This window comes from Paroedura picta, chromosome 3, assembly GCF_049243985.1.
Source record: "Paroedura picta isolate Pp20150507F chromosome 3, Ppicta_v3.0, whole genome shotgun sequence".
NCBI classification, from domain to species: Eukaryota; Metazoa; Chordata; class Lepidosauria; order Squamata; family Gekkonidae; genus Paroedura; species Paroedura picta.
In genome coordinates, this window is record NC_135371.1 from 147,246,689 (window position 1) to 147,264,946 (window position 18,258).

An 18,258-nucleotide genomic window follows, 5' to 3' on the forward strand; every position below is an offset into this window, starting at 1 on the left:
TCTAGTGCCTTGGATCAGTCACCAGTCATTCAGGGCTCTTTCACAATCACCATCAAACGCCCAGGTATACAAATCCCATAAATAGAAGACCATTTTAAATATCTAAAAATAATGCATGTCTTCTGAAGCACTGGATGTATATTTCAACACGGGCTATGCTGGGTAACAATTCCGTAGCTTTAGCATTTGTCTTCTTCCTGCTGTCTTTTCTCAAGCTTTATGGCCAACTGAAAGCACCCTCTTGGTGGTGATCAGCAACCAGCTGGCAAATCTGAATGGCATCAGACAGCCCACAGAAAAGCAATAAAACAGCTTTGGAATTTTCTTCCTCCAGTGGTTCTAAAAAAGCCTAAATCTGGCCATTTTGTTAGAAGACGCTAGCATCTTTTTAACTGAGGGGGGAAATATAGTAGGCATGGATGAGCAAGGATTCTATCTAGCTATTTATTTAATTAAAATAGCATATTTATCTGTCATGTCGTTCACATAGATAAGTTTTATTAAACATTGCTTTTAGGTCTGCAGTCGTGTTCACCTAAATATAAGCTCCACTGAACTGAAAACAGAAGAATCTAGTCTGCAATACAGCCTATTAATGTCGTTGCCCACTTGGAGCCTTTCGGGGGAGAATTTCAACAGTGGTCTTTTATACAGATTAGTGTGCATGTGCATAGAGCCTGCATGAATGTTCATGCACCCATTTGCAAAAAAAACCAAACAAACCACTAATGCATATTCATTAAAACCATCTGGATGACCATGGGGTCTGATACACATGTTGAAAATGAATATGACAGAATATGTCATCTTGGATATGACAGAATATTCAATGTGTGTATGAAGAAAAATCACATGTACACGGATTGTATATGTATTCTGTACATGTGTAATTATAGTGTCAATAGTTCTATATAGAACATCTACTCTTCAATAGCTGATTCATATAAATAGCTGCAGTCAGGCAGGTAGAGTGGAATGATCCACTTCACCCACTGGCCTAAACTGAAAGGGAGAGAAAAATGGATTATTGTTGCCACTTGTACTCTGTGCTTATGAACAGCGCAATCTTAATTATGTAACCCTTTAATAAGGGAAAACGTGAAAATACCTGTCAGTAAACGAGGGGAGGGGCGTCGTCTGCGCAGTCTTATTCAGACCAACACCAGCCTAAAACCATGGAAATCAATCGGGCTGGAGTAAGTCTGCATAAGAGGCGTAACTTTTCTCCACCATGAAGCAGGAGTCCGGTGGCACCTTAAAGGCTAACCTTAATTCCAGCAGGAGCTTTCCAAGTCCGAACTCCCTTAAGCAGAGGCGCTGGAGGGAACTGTGGCTCGAATGCTTAATGGGGACAATATTGCTCGTCGTCTAAGGCGCGGCCTCTTCCGCTGTCCCTGACGCCCAAGGCTGCCCACGGGAGAGGGGGGGGGGGGGCTCTACCAGAGGCCTTGACACGGACGGCCCCGGGGGCGGCGGGGCGGGACTCCGAGGCCGCGGCCCGTTCTCCTCCCGGCGGGCTGGGTAGGCCGTGGTGGCCGCGCTTCCCCGGTAGGGGCCGCTGCATCGGCAAGGGCCTCCCTGCCTGCCTGCCTGCCTGCCTGCTTCCTTTCTCCAGTGGGCGGGCTCAGTTCCTCCCCGCCCGACCCACGGCAGCCGGAGGGTGCTGCGGCCGCTGAAGCGCGATCGATGCCGGGAGCTCGGAGGCGGCGGCGGCGCTGCTGAGAAAGGGGGGGCGGCGGCGGCCCCGCCCGGAGATGGGGATTCTCAGCATCACGGACCAGGTACGGCGGCGGGAGAGGAGAGGGCGGGCGGGCGCTCGGCCCCTCGGCCCTTGCCCCTCACCCCCGCGCCGGCCTCCTGCTTCCCAGCCCGGCCGCGGCCGCTACGCCAGCCTGGGGATGCGCGGCCTACTGGTGGAGCCGCCCACCGAGTTCGGCGGGAAGAGTCGGGTTTGGCCTCGCGGGCAACGGGATGCGGGCCGAGCTGCAGCGGGCAGAGCAGGAGGATGGGGAAGAGGCGGGCCTGGGCTGGGCCCGGCGCGGCGCTGTGGGCATGGCGAGAAGGCCGCCGGCGCCTGGCTTTAGCGTCGCCTGTTTCCCGCCTAAGTCGAAGGAGCCCCGCTTGCCCCGTTCGCCGCCGCAGTTCCACCTGCAGCCTCCCCCCTCTTCTTTCACTTTCGGTCCTGTCTGTGCTTTCCTGCGCCCCCCAGCTTGGCCTACCACCCCGTGGCATTTGTGTGAGCCTGGATCTCTTTGAGTGTTGCTGGGTCCCGGTCCTCGGAAGGCTTTTGTCTCTTGGGACAGGGAAACCATTACAGGGGGAAGGGGGAAGTTGCACCCTGGAGAACATTCTCTTCCCAAAAGCAGCAGTCGTGGAACGTGCTTTATTAGGCCCATCTAGATTAATATATGCGATCTCATGCTGTTTCCTTTTGCTTGCTTGTTTGCTTTCAAGAATGCTTTTTAGGGTAGAGTTTCATTCTTCAACTTCATAATATGCTTTATTTTTTTGCGCTTGGTCCTAATAAAAAGTATTACACGGCTTTTGTTTCTGGACATTGCTTTGGACCTGTGCAGCTGCCTGACCGCTTCTGTGCAACTGCAAAAGACACAAGAGCCTTCTCAAGGTGCAGATCTTGCAACCCTGTTCTCCCCCCCCTCCCTCCCCTCTGCTTGGCTCACAGATTGTTGTTTTGTTCCCTCCTTGCCAGCATTTTTTCCTATCCTTATTTTTACATACACGCACTCATCAAGCCATTGGAGCAGATGGTTCAGGTCTCCTGTCATTCTTCAAGAGATATTTCTCTTAACAATCTTTAGTTAAGCCACTGGTCCAGGGCCAGTAACCTTGTCAGACTTCCTGTTCAAGGTGCCTTGCGATGTGTGCATGTTTTCTATTTGTAATTTTAGTGGCCTTCTGTATTCTTGTTTATGTGAATGCAAAAACAGTTGCAAAGAGGTGGTTTGCATCCTTTCAGTAATGTCTTGTTGGCCTTTGAAATTGTGTTTTGTCATGGCCTGGCTGCACGCTCACCTTTTTTTCTGTGTCTTTTCTGTCCAGCTAATCTAATTTACTGCTGTTGCAGAATTGGAGTTCCCAGTCAGGGTTACTCTTTGGGCTATGTGTCACAATTTCCAAGCTTGACGGTTGGTCCTCTGAGTACTTAATTTGCAGTGTCTGCTATCATGACTCTCATACTTCTGATTTTTTTTAAAGTGATGCTTACTGCTCTGTGGATATAGTGGGGTCCACCACACACCTTATATGATGTAGACAAAACCTCTGTGGCTGTAATTGTATGTTCCTGTAACATGGGCTTTGCTTTCTTAATTTAGAAGGGTAGCTGTGCTCTGTATGAATAAATGCATTAAAATTAGATTGAGGAATTCCATCTTTTCATTCTTCATTATGTTTAGAGTATTTAATGTTTGGCCAAATATTTTTGTATTATTGCAGTTTTAGAGCTTTATGTTCTGTTTGAAAGAATGTTTTAGAGATAAAATGCCTGTCATTGTAGGTAGGCTGTGGGAAGGGCCTTCTCCTACAATCAAGCATCCAGTTTGCTTGAGGGCAAAGAAAGAATTAGGCTAGTTCCCTAGGATTGCCTCTGGTTTTTTTTAATTGCCTGAATGTTGGGCTACCAAGTGGGATCTTTTCCTCACCCAAACCAGACTTCTTAGTGGTTGTGTGCACTTTGCACAGGGATGCATTGACTCTCCTGTCTTTTGGAGATGGAAGTTAGAAATCGGCTTTCACTCTCACTCATACACTCTCTTACACATATGTGCACATGCACACACACACACACACACATTTTCATAGCATCTTTGTACGAAGTGTATTACAATAATTATTGGTTATCTGTCATTTCAATCCTGGAGAAATCCCTAGGTTCCAATCATTTGGGCAAGAACTTTTATATTGATATTAACCCCCATTCCATATAGGACAGTTTTCTTTTTTTTTAAGTGGCGTTGGCTCTTGGTAATTGAAAATATTTTTCAGCTCCATTCATACTTCTTTAATGTAGCTGAGGAACCAGAGTAGACTTTCTACACTTGGACCTTGAGAATGTGCTATAGATCCCACACACACACTGGTTTTGGATTTTTGTTTCCATTATGAATAGTGTGTGGTGTGTGTATGTGTGTGTTGTACCAGTTCCACAAGAATAATGTGTGTTGTGTGTGTGTGTTGTACCAGTTCCACAAGAAGATGTGTAGGGACCATCTCCTCTTTAAAGGAGGGATGCTGAGTTCACAGCATTCCATGTGGATGACTCATCCCTCTCCCTTTCCTTTTGCTGCGCTATCAAGCACTTTGTATGAAGGGAAATAAACCTGAGGTTTGCTGGACAGAAATATTTCTCTGGAAAAAGATGCAGAAGCTGAAGGAAGATGAGATGAACAGATGGGGCTGGCATCAGTGCTGCCTTGTACTAGCCTGTGCTGTTTATGTGGGAGGACTGTGAGGGCATTGGTAACAGTTTTCTGCTGTATTCCCCCCTTGAGATTGTGATTTAGAACTGTACCAAGATAAGGGAACTGTACCAAGATAAGGGATTTGGATTACAGTTTCAATTAAGAGTATGTCCTGCACACTAAAACAGCTACATATTCCACTGCTCTAGCATAATCCCAAGTCTGTACTGATGTTGAAGGAGGATATCCACATGCCATGGGAGGTCTTAATTTGTGAGGATGTTGAAAAGGGTGTGGGAAGACTGTGTTTTGTTATGGGAGGGGTTACTGGAAGGGAACTAGACAGGGGAGGTAGTGAGATGAGAGATAGGGAGGACTGCAAGGGACTGGGGATCCCTGTTATTGGGGGGTATGGAAGCTATGACGGTGGGAGAAGATGGGCCAAATGAAGAGGTGGGAGATATGGGAAAACTTGCACCTCTTCTAATCTTTGTACCATCCTGAGATATGATAGTGGTAGTCGGAATAATAACCTTTATCCATCATTGGTGTTGTGTGATACCAGGTCCATAAAAAATAAGACTGACTCTGCAAGGTTTACTTGAGGAGCAAAATATGGACCTGGCCTGTGCGATCAAGACCTGGGTACGGGAGGGCAAGATGGTTGCCCTGAAAGAGCTGGCCGCACCCGGTTAATCAGACCTCCACCAATCATGTATAAAAGGTCGAGGGGGGGGAGTTGTGATGCTCATTTGGGAGTCTTTCTCCTTTAGGACACTCCCTGCTTCAATGATCCCAGCCATTGAATGTGTGCGCCTGTGTGGGACACAGAGGAGAGTTTGGCTGTCTGACCGGTGTACCAACCACCTAATACACCAGCAGATTCCCTTCCAACCTCCTGGAGCTAGTGGCTGAGTGGGCCTTGCAGTTTCCCAGGATGATAGTCCTGGGGGACTTCAATGTCCATGCAGAAAAAAAAGGTACTTCACTGGATTCAGAACTAGTGTCAGCCATGGCAATACTGGGACTCTCTCAATTTGTAATGGTCTCACACATCAAACATGACGCACCCTGGATTTCATCTTTGGGATGGGGGATCATATTGGTCTGATGCAGTCTGCTGTAGTGCCACGGTGAGACTATTTCCTGTGGACTTGAATGGTCAATCAGGTGGCCTGTCCTGCCTCTGGTTGCATCCCCTCCAACTTCTTCCATGTGGAAGAATAGCCAGCCCACTCTACTGTGCTGACACTCAGAGGTGAACCGGCTGGTGAGTGAGCTGGGAGGGTGGGCTGTGGGGGGCCAGGGCCCATAGTGGGGGTGGGGAATCGGACAGGCAGTGGCTGGGGTCTGCCAGAGAGAAGAACCCGGCCCTGGCCTCCACCATGTGGGGGGCCACTGCATTCACTGAGAACCACGGAGAGGGGCAGGACGTGGGCTGCAATGCGAGCCCTCCCTACCACATGCCGAGCTGTTGGTCAGCCTGCCTTTGAGCCACTTTCTTGGCTGGCTGTGTTGTGTGGGTGGCTGCCGGCCTCCAGCAAGGGCTGGTGAGCGGGAGGCCCCGCCATCGACCCCATGAACCAGCCTGGCTTCAGTGCGGAGGCTGGGGGCTTGTGGTGGCTGTGTAGCCTGTTGTCCCTGCCTCCTGCCTGCCTGACCCCCCCCATGTGGCCCCAGGCCGCCTCCAAGTTATGTGCTCAGCTGCCTGCTTCACCCAGCCGGGGTGTGGACTCCTTTGAGGAGGGCTGGTGGCCAGCGGCTGGGGGGGAGGTGAGTGCTAGCATCACCACCATAAGTGAGCTCTGCTACCTTGGGGGGGGGGCTGGGGCAGCTTCGAGTGGGGTGAGACAGCTTGACTTCTGTGGGAAGGCGGAAGGGGGAGCTTCGGGTGACCACGAGGACTACCATCCCCACCGCCTGCCTTCCTGTGGACCCAGCCTGCGTTCAAGACCTGTGTTACACCGCCGGCGTGGTCGGGGCAGGTGCTGGCCTCCTACGAGGCCGGTCTGTTGGAGACCAGGGGCTGTGGGGGAAGCAAGACCCTAGCACGCTGCTGCAATGCAGCCCACCTTCTGTCAGGAGCTGGGTAGGGGAGCTGAGGTTCAGCAAGCCTTTTCAGGGCCACAAAGGGGAGACGTAGAGTCCTTGATGGAGCTTCCCATCACCATCCCTGGAAAGTCCACTGAGGCCTACTGTGGCTTCAGTGAGCCTTTTGGGGGCAGCGGAGGGAGGCACGGAATCCCCGCCAGTGCTCCCCCCCCCCGAAAATGCCCGCCAAGGCCTCTCCAGGCCTCAGCTGGCCTGCCCGGGGAGGGGGGCCTTAACGCCCATTGGACTTTTTGGTTAGTCATAATAAGATTCTTATGAATGCTTATGAGATGGCAATGAGGGCCACAAAAAGGGGATATTTTTGGCCTCTATTGCCTCCACTAGCTGACTGTCGATACAGTTATTTGAAACAATTAGATCTTTGGCAGCTTTAGCTACAGGACCATCTGAAATTGCATGATCAGGCATTAGCAAGCTTTTTTGTGGATAGAAACTTGTTGCTCCACCACAATTTAATCACTGACTTTGATGCGGCAGTGGAACTGAAGACCCCTTGGGCGTCGTCTGCAACCTTTTCAGGTTTCGGACCGGTGGTGGGGGGAAGGCGATCTGGGAGCTGTGCATGCGCGTTTGTGCCGGCGGCCGCGCTTCCCTCCCGCAAGCTAATTGGCTGCTTTGGGGCTGTTGAAAGCTAGTGGTAAGGAGATCTGGATTCCTCTCCGGGAGACTATCAACCTGTCACTAACTACAGGGACACTCCCAGAGAGACTGAAGTAGGCTGTGGTTAGTCCACTTTTGGAAAAAAATATCATTGCCTCCATGCATCTCAGCCAACTACTGCCCTGTCTCATATTTACTGTTTCTGGATAAGCTAGTTGAGTGTTTGTCACAGATCAACTACAGAGTTTCCTCGAAAAAACGTTTACTCGTGATCCATTTCAGTCTGGCTTCTAGCCTGACCATGGGGTTGAGATGGCTCTGGAGACAGTTGGATCTAGATGGGTAGGCACAGGTTTTATAGTTAGATCTAATGGCAATGTTCATCACAGTTTCTGTTGACATCCAACCTAGCCACTGTGATCCATGCAACGGTCACCTTCAGACTAAATTACTGTAACTCACTCCACACAGGGCTATCCTTGAAGATGCTCCGGAAACACTTAAGTAGTCCAAAATACAGCTGTGTGGGTCCAATGGAGGGCCCCTATAAAACCTGTGTTCTCCCAGCTGCATTGGCTCCAAAAGGGAGACCGAACCAGATTCAACATTTTGGTTATTACCTTTAAAGCCCTAAACAGTCTGGAATCATTGTACCTGTGGGATCACCTCTCCCTGTACTCCCCCCATCGAATTCTAAGATCTAGCAAGCAAAATTTGTTCAGGGTCCCTGGCCCCAAGGATATTAAATTGGCCTCAAACAGGATCAGGGCCTTTTCACCCTGGCCTGCTGGAACTCCACCGGGCTTGCAAGATGGTATTGTTCCAGGAATATGCTGGCCTCCCTGTAAAAAATAATTTTAAAATCCCAAATTATACCCAGCTACAGTGAGTATGACCCCCTCTCCCTTCCTCCCCTTTCTCCTTTCCAGCCAATAGAGGAAATTAGACGTGGTTATTTTAAATGTAATTTTAAGAAATTACAATCTATTTAATTTATTAGTCTGGTTTTAGAAACTCTATATTTTATTTGAATTTTATTTTTTATTTTTATGTAATTTTACTTGAGATGTAATCTGCCCCTGAGACCCAACAGATAGGATGGAGAATAAGTGTTGTTAATAACAACAACAACAATAATATTTATGCTAGGGCAGCAGAGAACAGCAAAAGGAGGTGATGGGGAAGGAGAAAGACAGTAGTGAATCCTGTATATTTTGTACAAAGAGATCCATACCACATCCCTCAAGTTCTTTGTGTTCTTATCACAGAAATAGACTATAGTGATTCCTCAATCCTGATTGCAGTTTCCCTGTACAAAGAAGTTTCTGTGCAGGCCTCTACAAATCTGCAAGTCAGGAGCAAAAGTTCTTGGCACAATTTGAGTGTGGCAGTCACCCAATCCATCAAATTGCTGATGATGGTCGGAGGAGTTTGGTTCTAGATTTTTAATAGAAGAATGTCCAAGAGTCAACAGTTGGATGCCATGATCATGCAGAGGGGCCACGGGAGCTCAGTGCTTGTCCTGACTGGCTGAGCTTTGTGTTCATGGCAACAACTGGGGCTTTAAGGAGCCAATGGAGGATAGAAGAAATCCAGGGTTGGAAGCTGGAAGAAACTGAATGCATAAGCTGATAACTGCTAGCATTGTCACTCCCTGACTTACGTTGCTTGATACATCTAATGTTGTTAGCCTGCTTGTTGCCTCGTCTACATGAAGCAGTGTGCTAGTGCTAGTGTAAGCCAGGTAAGGTAAAGGTATCCCCTGTGCAAGCACCGAGTCATGTCTGACCCTTGGGGTGACGCCCTCTAGCGTTTTCATGGCAGACTCAATACGGGGTGGTTTGCCAGTGCCTTCCCCAGTCATTAGCGTTTACCCCCCAGCAAGCTGGGTACTCATTTTACCGACCTCGGAAGGCTGGAAGGCTGAGTCAACCTTGAGCCAGCTGCTGGGATTGAACTCATGGGCCTCATGGGCAGAGCTTTCAGGCTGCATGTCTGCTTCCTTACAACTCTGTACCACAAGAGGCTCTTGTAAGCCAGGTATCCATTCTTTTAAGGAATGATGTTTCTCATCCCTAGGGGTTATGCAGGAAGCAACAAAGGAGGGCAAATCTCTTGTGCTAGAATACAAAGGAAGCAAAAATATACCTGCCAGTTACTTAACTGTGCGTTAGTCTTCTCCTTGTGATCCTTCCAGTTAGGGGACATGAATCCCCACAACTGTGACCTCAGCAGTTCCCTGCAGCACATGTACCTCCCCTCTCCTGGGTGTGTGTGGTGGGGGGAGTCTCTTACATTACACTGAACTTTGGAACAAGCAAGAGTTTCTCTGTGGCATACAAAGAGAATTTGAGGTAGGGAGTGATGTCACACCGCCCTTTGGAGCAAATAGGTAGTGGTATCAGGTGTGCAGAGATCAAAACTTTACACTCTTCGTATGTGTGCATGCCAGGAAAAGAATTGGTGGCAACCATGTAGTGGCTTGTCTACCAGGCTAAGCCAGTTTTGCCAACCATGCTCCTATGTAGAAAAAAATGGGCCTGGAATACAGGATAATTCTTTCATGCCCTGATCATCTGTGAAAGGCTTTGGAGAGGCTTTCATATGCAAGCTCTGAACACTTAGTTATATCTCTCACCTTTCTCCATCTGTTTCATTGATTAACTACTGGTGTCGATTATGCTGTGAGTAATTCAGAGTATTTCATTGGGTCGGTACTCAGCAGTACAGCAAAGCATGAGCTTAATAGTTATTTGGATTGTTGTACTGTTACTGTTTTTGTTTAAGGATAGATGTATTACAGTTTTTTAAAAAATTAGAACGGATATCTATAAGTTTAACCATATTTGACCTTTCACCTCCATCTGGTTGTAGTCCGTCCATGCAGATCTCTATTTCTTGTAGCATGCCCCAAATTTTGGTATGTTCATCTCTCTTAGGAGGGACATAACTGAGCTTCAAGGCACACTCTTCTAGTATATTAGACCTCTGAATTAACCTTTGTTTTTGTTATATACAATATTGAAAATACAAGCCTAGCTTTTCCAGAGCTAGGAATTATATCTTTCTGAAATCTGTAGAATCTTTTATCATTTCTGCCACTCAGACTTGAATGTGGTAGAACAGACTGAACAATGGCTGACCCAGGATGCTTTTATTCCTTATTTGAATACTTTTGGGTTATGGTAAGAATGCCTAATTCCCTGTTTATTTTATACCTGTTTTTCTTCTCTCCTTTGCAGCCTCCTCTGGTCCAAGCCATCTTTAATCGTGATATAGAGGAGGTTCGGTCGTTGCTGAGTCAGCAGGAGAATATCAATATATTGGTAAGTATTGGTGCACCAGATTTTCTTGCACTGGGCCAATACTATGTGAACATGGTGTTATCTGAAAATCACATTCCTCTGTTTCTTGCCATCTGGGTATCATTTCCCACAGTGTAGGTGGAGTTTGGGGAAAGGTCTTCTGGAGTTTTGACAACAACTTTCCACATAACCTTCATCCAGTCATTGTGCTGCTTTCATTCTCCCCTTATAAGAAGAAGATGCTAAAATTTCCTGCTTCAATGCTTGTGTAATTAATTATTGGTATATTTGGCTACTGTGGTACAATGACTATCTTGCTTCAGAATCCTGCTCAAACCTTCACTGGATGGTTTGCTGTGAGCTACTTGTTGCTTTTCATCCTTGTCTTGTTTGTAAGAAGTGCTTAATGGTGAACATAGGATGGTTATGGGCTTGGGTAAGGATTGTAAAGTACTTTGCATACTTAGAAGTGTTGTACAAGCCAGGCTCAAATCAGTAAATGTCGACTTTGTTGGGAATCAGCTGTACCAGATGTATTGGTCTAGCTGTACAGAGCAGTGAATGGTGCCAGAGTCAGCTGTTCTTTTTGGCAATGTATGAGTTCTGGATTAGTCTCATGGCCTCTGGGTGAGAACAGTCTATGTTAACAGTGTTGTTTGTCTTGTTTTTATGTAAACTTTGGGGCACTAATTGGCTCTTCATTTCATCTTGGCTTATTTCACACAGGCACATGTAATGCATGCCTTAGTATGACACATAAGTGGTGTGCTTTGTGATGCTAATTATGAACTGACTTCCTCTTTTAGAACGGGGAAGGAGAGCCTTTCTGTGGTTGAAGCAAGCCAGCAAAACTACTGATTATACACACCTTTTACTTGTCTTGTACAGCATGAGGGCTTTATTGGTAGCGCCCAAGGCTCAGGAATGTGGTAAATCTACTGTTTTAGCTGTTTGATCATGTAAGCACGATGTACTGTCAAGGAATTCAAAATAAAAAGTACCAAGTATAAGCACTGGGAAAAGTATTGGAGATTATACTGGAGATTATAATGTCTTTTGTGTAAGTAGCCAGTTATTTATACAAAAGTCATCAATAATCTCTGATCTCTGCTAGAAGGTTTACTTGCAACTAATCACCTTTCCCAAAAGGAGCCTTTCTAAATTTCAATATTGTAATAGTATTAAACATAGATGTCATTTGTATTGTTTTATTCTATTCTGTTCTGAACACCCATGTTTAATAAAATATTAGGATTTAGAGACAGTTTCTTTAGAAAGCCTGCATTTGCAGGCTACCTGCCCTCAGAAAACCTGGCCACTGTGATCCATGCAACGGTCACTTCCAGATTAGACTACTGTAGCTCGCTCTACGCCAGCCTACCCTTGTCCTTGATCCAGAAGTTACAGATGGTATAAAATGCGGCTGCGAGGGTCCTCAACTGGGACATTTTGGAGGGCCCATATCCAGCTGGTGCTTCATCAACTGCACTGGTTACCTGTCTATTTCCAGGTTGGGTTCAAGGTATTGGTATTAACATTTAAGGCCATACGCGGTCTAGGTCCAGCCTACCTGCGGGACCGTTTGTTTTGCTTATGCCCTCCACAGGGCTCTTCACTCAAAAAAAAAAATCAAATCAAATAATTTATTTACGGTCATTTAGACCAAAATTTTAGAAACACTACTATACAATGCAGTTTGTAAAAGGGAAGGTAATACATTAAAAGGTTAAAAATGCATCAACAATAAAACTTAAAACTTCTCCACCATAAAAGCCAACATTTAGAAGCATTAACTGCTGTTGACTATTTTACACGGATAAAATGAGCCATAAAAGCAATAAAACTAATAAAGCTGTTAAAATATAAAACAAAAGAGAAGATTAAGAGACACATCTACTAACCAAAAAACATAAGAAGTTCTGTGGACCTATTATGGCTATACATGAGTGACCCATTCTTTCCTAATTCTTAAAGCTAGCCACGCAAATTTTGCTACTTTGCTAGTTGACAAATTATCTGTATCTGATAGCAATATTTGCAGGCGATGCTTTCTCAGGTCATGAGGGCATTCTAAAAGCATTGGTACTAATGCACCTGTGCGAATATGATTATACAGCTTGCACTCAAATAAGTGCAAGTGTGTTTTCTACTTGACCCTCACTGCAGATACACAGTCGATCCTTGAGAGGAAGTCTATCAAATTTCCCGTTCAAGTAAGCAGAGGGTAGGGCATTGTGACGAAGGAGGGTAAAGGATCTCCTATGCTCAGGATTTACCAGTTTTCTTAGATATTGCATCTGGGTGTTCCTGTTTAGGATATCTTTCCTAAAGAGTGGGTCCTGAATATTGTTGAGATCATGTTGCTTCTCTACTTCTATCACTCTTGTCTTAACAAAATCTATAGCCTTGTCATAACCCATAGACAAAAACAATTGATATGAGAGACTATAGTAGCACAACTTTTTAGTGAGTGCAATTTGCCAAGGTGCGACGCATGTGTCGATCACTATTAACATTTCAAGGCTAAGGCTCTTGCTCAGCTAACATATGGGGCTTCAATTAGTATAACGGGCAGATTGGGCAGTCTAGAAAAGGTCCAGTCTAAATTTCTGAGGGCAATTCTGGCAATACAAAACAACATCTCAAACGTAGCAGTTAGGATTGAGACAGGTATGGTTAACGTTCAGTCCAGGCTTTGGATAGCTACCTTTACATTCTGGGCCCTTCACTCCGCGGGTATGAATTTACTGGTTGTTCCGGGCCCCCGGGACGTGTGCCTTGCCTCGACCAGGGCCAGGGCCTTTTCGGTCCTGGCCCCAACCTGGTGGAATGAGCTCTCGGAAGAGCTAAGGGCCCTGCCGGAGTTACCAGCTTTCTGCAGGACCTGTAAGACGGAGCTCTTCTACCAGGCGTATGGTTGAGGCCAAGGCAAAGTCCCAGGGGAGGGGTTTTCCAACTGGTTCCCAAATTCATCTCGGCCCCGGCTCTCATTACATTCTATTAGATCCAGTGCCCCACCCTGAACAAGGAGGATTATTAGAGATTATGGTCGCCGTTGCATAGTTGGTTAGTATGTGATCGTTATTTTAATGGGGATTTTATTGGGGTTTTATTGTTTTAGAATTGTATGTGTAAACCACCGTGAGGCTACAGCGAGCGGCGGTATAGAAATCTAATAATAAATAAATAAAAATAAATGAAATTGATAATCAAATCAATAAATAAAACATTGAGTTGAGGCTCCCAAATAAGCTGTGGCAAATGTAACTGTTTATTCAAAACAACAGCTGGGAAATCACACTGGTTGAATTGGTGTTTTGATGGACTTCCTCAGCAGCCAAAATCTGTGTTAGATTTATAACAAATATGTCAAATGTATACAAAATCCAAAAGCAAAAAATAAAACTATAATAACATTCTGTTATTACATTTAGAGATGGCATCAGTAGCCTTCTTTAAAAAGCTAGTAAAGTTGAACCTGGTTTGGTGGACAAAGAGAAAGAGCTTCCTGTCAACTCTGAAGGTAGAAAAAACCCTATCCCAAGGCTACTAACAGTTGTTCCTCTCACAATCTCAAAATGTTACGAATATACCCCAGCCTTTGGCTCTATATTGTAGGGATACTTTAGGGATGCTAGTAATCCAACTGCTCCCCAGTTGGATTACTAGCATCCCTACAGTATAGCTCCAAAGGCCGGGGTATATTCATAACATTTTGAGATTGAATAGAGGTATTGCAAGTACCAATTTTCATACAATTGAGAGGAACAACCACTGAGGAAAATTCCCTTTGAAAATGGGAGATATCTGGAACCCGTTCTGCTTGGATGCTACAATAAACCTACATAATAAGAAGAGACTTTTTATTTTTCTTTATCCTGTGTTAGTTTTGTTAACTCTGTTAGTAGCCTTTTTTTCTCTTTTTGTGTAACACTACAAACCGTCACTTTTGTCTGTATTAACTCTGAAGGTAGAACAGTTCACAGATGTCAGTCTCATGGGCTGGGGTGTGACTCTCTGAGGGAACTTAGTCCAGGGACTGTTGCCTCCACAAGAACCTCAGCTTTCTGTAAATATCCTTGAGTTGAGGGCGATCTTTCTAGCACTGCTGCACTTCAAGAACATTCTAATCCATATGAACATATTTGTGCGTACTGACAATGTAGCAGCCAAGGTGTAGCTGATCCATCAAGGGGGCTCCAGATAGTCCAAGCTACAGGCAGAGGCAATCAAGATCCTGAAATGGGCAGAAAAGCATCTGCATGTGATCTGGGTAGAACACAGTGAGGGAGTACCCAACAATCAGACGGACTGGCTTAGCTGCCAGACAATTTCAGAAGGAGAATGGTTACTGAAGGGGGAAGACTTCCAAACGACAGTAGAGAAGTTGCAGTAGACCTGTTTGCGTTATCCAAGAAAACGTGACCCCCACTTGAATGTTAACTCATCATCCTTTTTGTCAAAAATCATCTAAATGTAACATTGGCTACAAAGAACCTAATGCAGGAATAATCTGTAAAATAATTATATAAAGCAGTAGTCCCCAAACTCCCGGTTCAGGAACCGGTACCGGTCCGTGGATCAGTTGGTACCAGGCCACGGCTCCCCCTTGTCCTCCTCCCCAGCTGTTGCCTCGGGGGCTACTCTGCCACCGGCTCACCTTTGGTGTTCTCCGACGGCCACCATGGCTGGGGTTCCCCCTCGGCGTGGCACTGCGCAGCTGCTGCTGGCAGCGCCGCCCAGTGGGCGGTGGGAAGTCAGGGGCACTGGCAAGAAAGCAAATGGAGCAGGGGCTCAGGCAGCGGCGACGTCCCTCGGCAAAAGACTACCTCCCCCAAGCCTCAGTAAAATTGTCAAGCGTTGACTGGTCCCCAGTGATAAAAAGGTTGATATGAAGTAAATATTATTACTTGGCCACATAAGTTCAAGGGAATTGTATAAACATAATTAAACATAAATTTCAAAAAGCTTACCAAATATGATGTGCACAGAATCCCTGAAGAGTTACAGACAATCCAACCATCAATTCACAATCTGAACTGTAACATTTGTATAAATGTGATTTATTAATTTATCAATCAGCAGTCAACTTATAATTGGGTAATTATGTGCAGCTGTTGCAAAATAAACAATTTGGTCATGTAAGATCAGAATAATCTAAATACCTGGTGCATGCATGATCAACATATTAATCTTTTAAGATCAGAGTGATTTACGTGTTGATCATGCGTGCAGCAGATAAGCTTTTTGAAATGTCTAGCACTGCTGCATAATTTTGAAATTATGTTAAACTGTTTATGTTTATATTCCTCCCTTGTACTTTCATTGCCAAGTAATAATATTTAGTTTGTATTATTGTTTTACAGATTATTCCTGCATTAGGTTCTTTGTTGGCAATGTTCTTGTTCTTGTTGTTTTTTATTAAATTTCTAGCCTGCCACTCCCACGAAGGCTCGTGGCGGGTTACAATATATATAAAATCCCCAATGAAATTATCCCTAAAACACTATAAAATACAGCATAAACACAGAACCAAGATGTACAGTCACCAAAAAACAGCTAAAAAGCTGCACTGGCCTCGACAACTCTTCCCCCACCGCCACCCTCTGGGTTAAAATTACATGCTTTTTGACAAAAATAATGGGGGAGTTCATTCACAATTTAACACATTATGTTTTCATAAACTGGCTTTTTATTATGTAATAGTTTTCTGTATTAATATTAATTCTATATTACTAGAATTAATTTTGATGAATGTAGTGAATGTATTAATACTGATGAAGGCTTGTAGCCGCAATGTCTGCCTTGTTAAATACCACGAGTTTCACTTTTCGATACTTCAAGCCATAAATTGATAATGCAAATGCGAATTGCATTTGTAGTAATAATTATAAGTTTATTTCTAGCCATGCACAGTATTTTCTATAGTATTTGGCCTGAAACTGTGTAGACCTTATTCTGTTTGAAAAACAAGAGGGCCAAAGAACAACCTTGCCTTACTCCATATATTTACTTCTGTCTTTATATTATTTATTATTTATAGTCACGTTTCTCACTGACTCAGGGCAGATTACAGAGTGAATCAGTACAATCAAGAGGTTAGGACATTCAGGAAACAATGAAATAGCATTTGGGTTGTAGTTTTGCAAGAACATTAACTTCCTTCTCCAGCAGTAATGTTGGGTCCGGTATAACTCCAAGGTTCTTTACTGAGTCAGCAATAGTCAGCTGAACCCCATCAAAAGTGGGGTAGTATAAGCTCCCTCAAGACTTCTTCTTTCCTGGCCAGCATGACTTTCCAATTTGTTCATTCTTAGCCATTTAACCACAGCAGCCAGGCAGTGACTTAGGATCTCTATTGCATCTGCATTTGGATAAGGATATATATATATATTTGTGTTTATGTATTATCTGCATATTGATATTAGTCAATCCCAAAGGTATGTATGATTTGGTCTGATATCTTTACATAAAGATTGAAGAGCATGGGATATAGGACAACAACTGGTCTCCAATGGCAGTTCTTTGTGTCTGTTCCATGAGGAGTGTTTTAAACTAGTCCAGTGCACAACACAAATGCCTACTTGGGCTCCCAAGTCCCTTGGCAAAATGGCATGGTCCATAGTGTCGAAGACAACAGATAAATCCAGAAGGAGGAACAAGGAGGCCTGACCTTTGTCTATATATAGATGGAGGTCATCAGTTAAAGCCACCAGTGCAGTCTCCATCCCATAGCCTTGTCTGTAGACTGAAAAAGGTCTATGTGTTATCCAAGAAGACCTGGAATTGGTCTGCCTCTACTCAATCACTGTACTTATCAAGGACAGATTAGAGATGGGGTTATAATTGTCTATGTCAAATTTGTGTATGAGTGGTTTTTTCAGTACTGGTCAAATATCTGCCTTTTTGAATGGTTAAGGTGCCCTGAGTTAGTGATTGATTTATAAATAGATACGAAGGATTTGTTGATGTTGTCTTTACATAATTTAAGAAGCCAGGATGGGCAAGGATCCAGGGCACAAGTGTGGCCTTCACAGAACCCAGGAGCTTATCAACATCCATCATGGAAACTGGGTTAAAGTGGTCCATAAATAGAACAGGCAGTTCTTCTGATAGAACTATGTTATAATCAATAAATCAGACCATATTCTTGATATTTTATCAGCAAAAAAGGTATCACAACTAATTGTTTGGTCCTGATACAATGAAAGCTCACTTTTAGGATTTAGCAGATGCCATGTTAACAGTTGGGATGGTCTGAACTAGATGATGTTACAGTAGTAGAGAAGTAACATTTTTTCACTACCATCATCACTTGCTTCATAAGGCTTAGATCAAGCTTTATAACATGATCTGACAGATTTGGAATGAGTGCTCCACCAGCAGTGTTTTAGACATTTCCTAGCCCTTTTCTGATTATCCAACTCCGTTGTCAACCAGGGGACCAAGCTTTATCTCAAGGTCAGGAGATAACTTGCTGATAGCCTTGTTGATAGCTTCAAGAAACTTCAAATTTCTCTTCTACTACAACCTCAACAGGACATGTGTTTGGAATTAAAAGATCCCCCAAAACGTTCTGGAATCTAGTAATATCCCAGCCCTTTAGATGCCATATGGCTCTGCTCTTAAAAAATCATGCCTTCAGCCCACCAGTACTGTATGGCACTTTGCAAATAAGAGTTCCCTACCTCAACAGAGAGGTTTCCTATGTACATGGGGATGGATGCAGTGAGATTGGAGAAATCCTGTGGCTTGAACTCCTTCTGTTTGTGCATCTGTAAGGTATACTATTCTAGACAAGAGCCTTACAGAAACGAAAT

The 18,258-nt window shown here is 44.6% G+C and overlaps 1 protein-coding gene across 3 annotated transcripts in view; it reads left to right on the top strand.

Annotated features, from left to right (window-relative positions):
• Window positions 1-1,508: 1,508 nt before the first annotated feature.
• Window positions 1,509-18,258, top strand: part of ANKRD52 (ankyrin repeat domain 52) — a 79,950-nt gene continuing 63,200 nt past the window's right edge. Inside the window, exons 1-2 of one of the 3 annotated variants that reach the window (XM_077328564.1) lie at window positions 1,509-1,781; window positions 10,376-10,459. In XM_077328564.1, coding sequence (XP_077184679.1) covers window positions 1,755-1,781; window positions 10,376-10,459 — 111 coding nt within the window. In that variant the 5' untranslated portion in view covers window positions 1,509-1,754. The remainder of the gene's footprint in view (window positions 1,782-10,375; window positions 10,460-18,258) is intronic. The other 2 variants (XM_077328563.1, XM_077328565.1) reach the window with 2 other exon arrangements.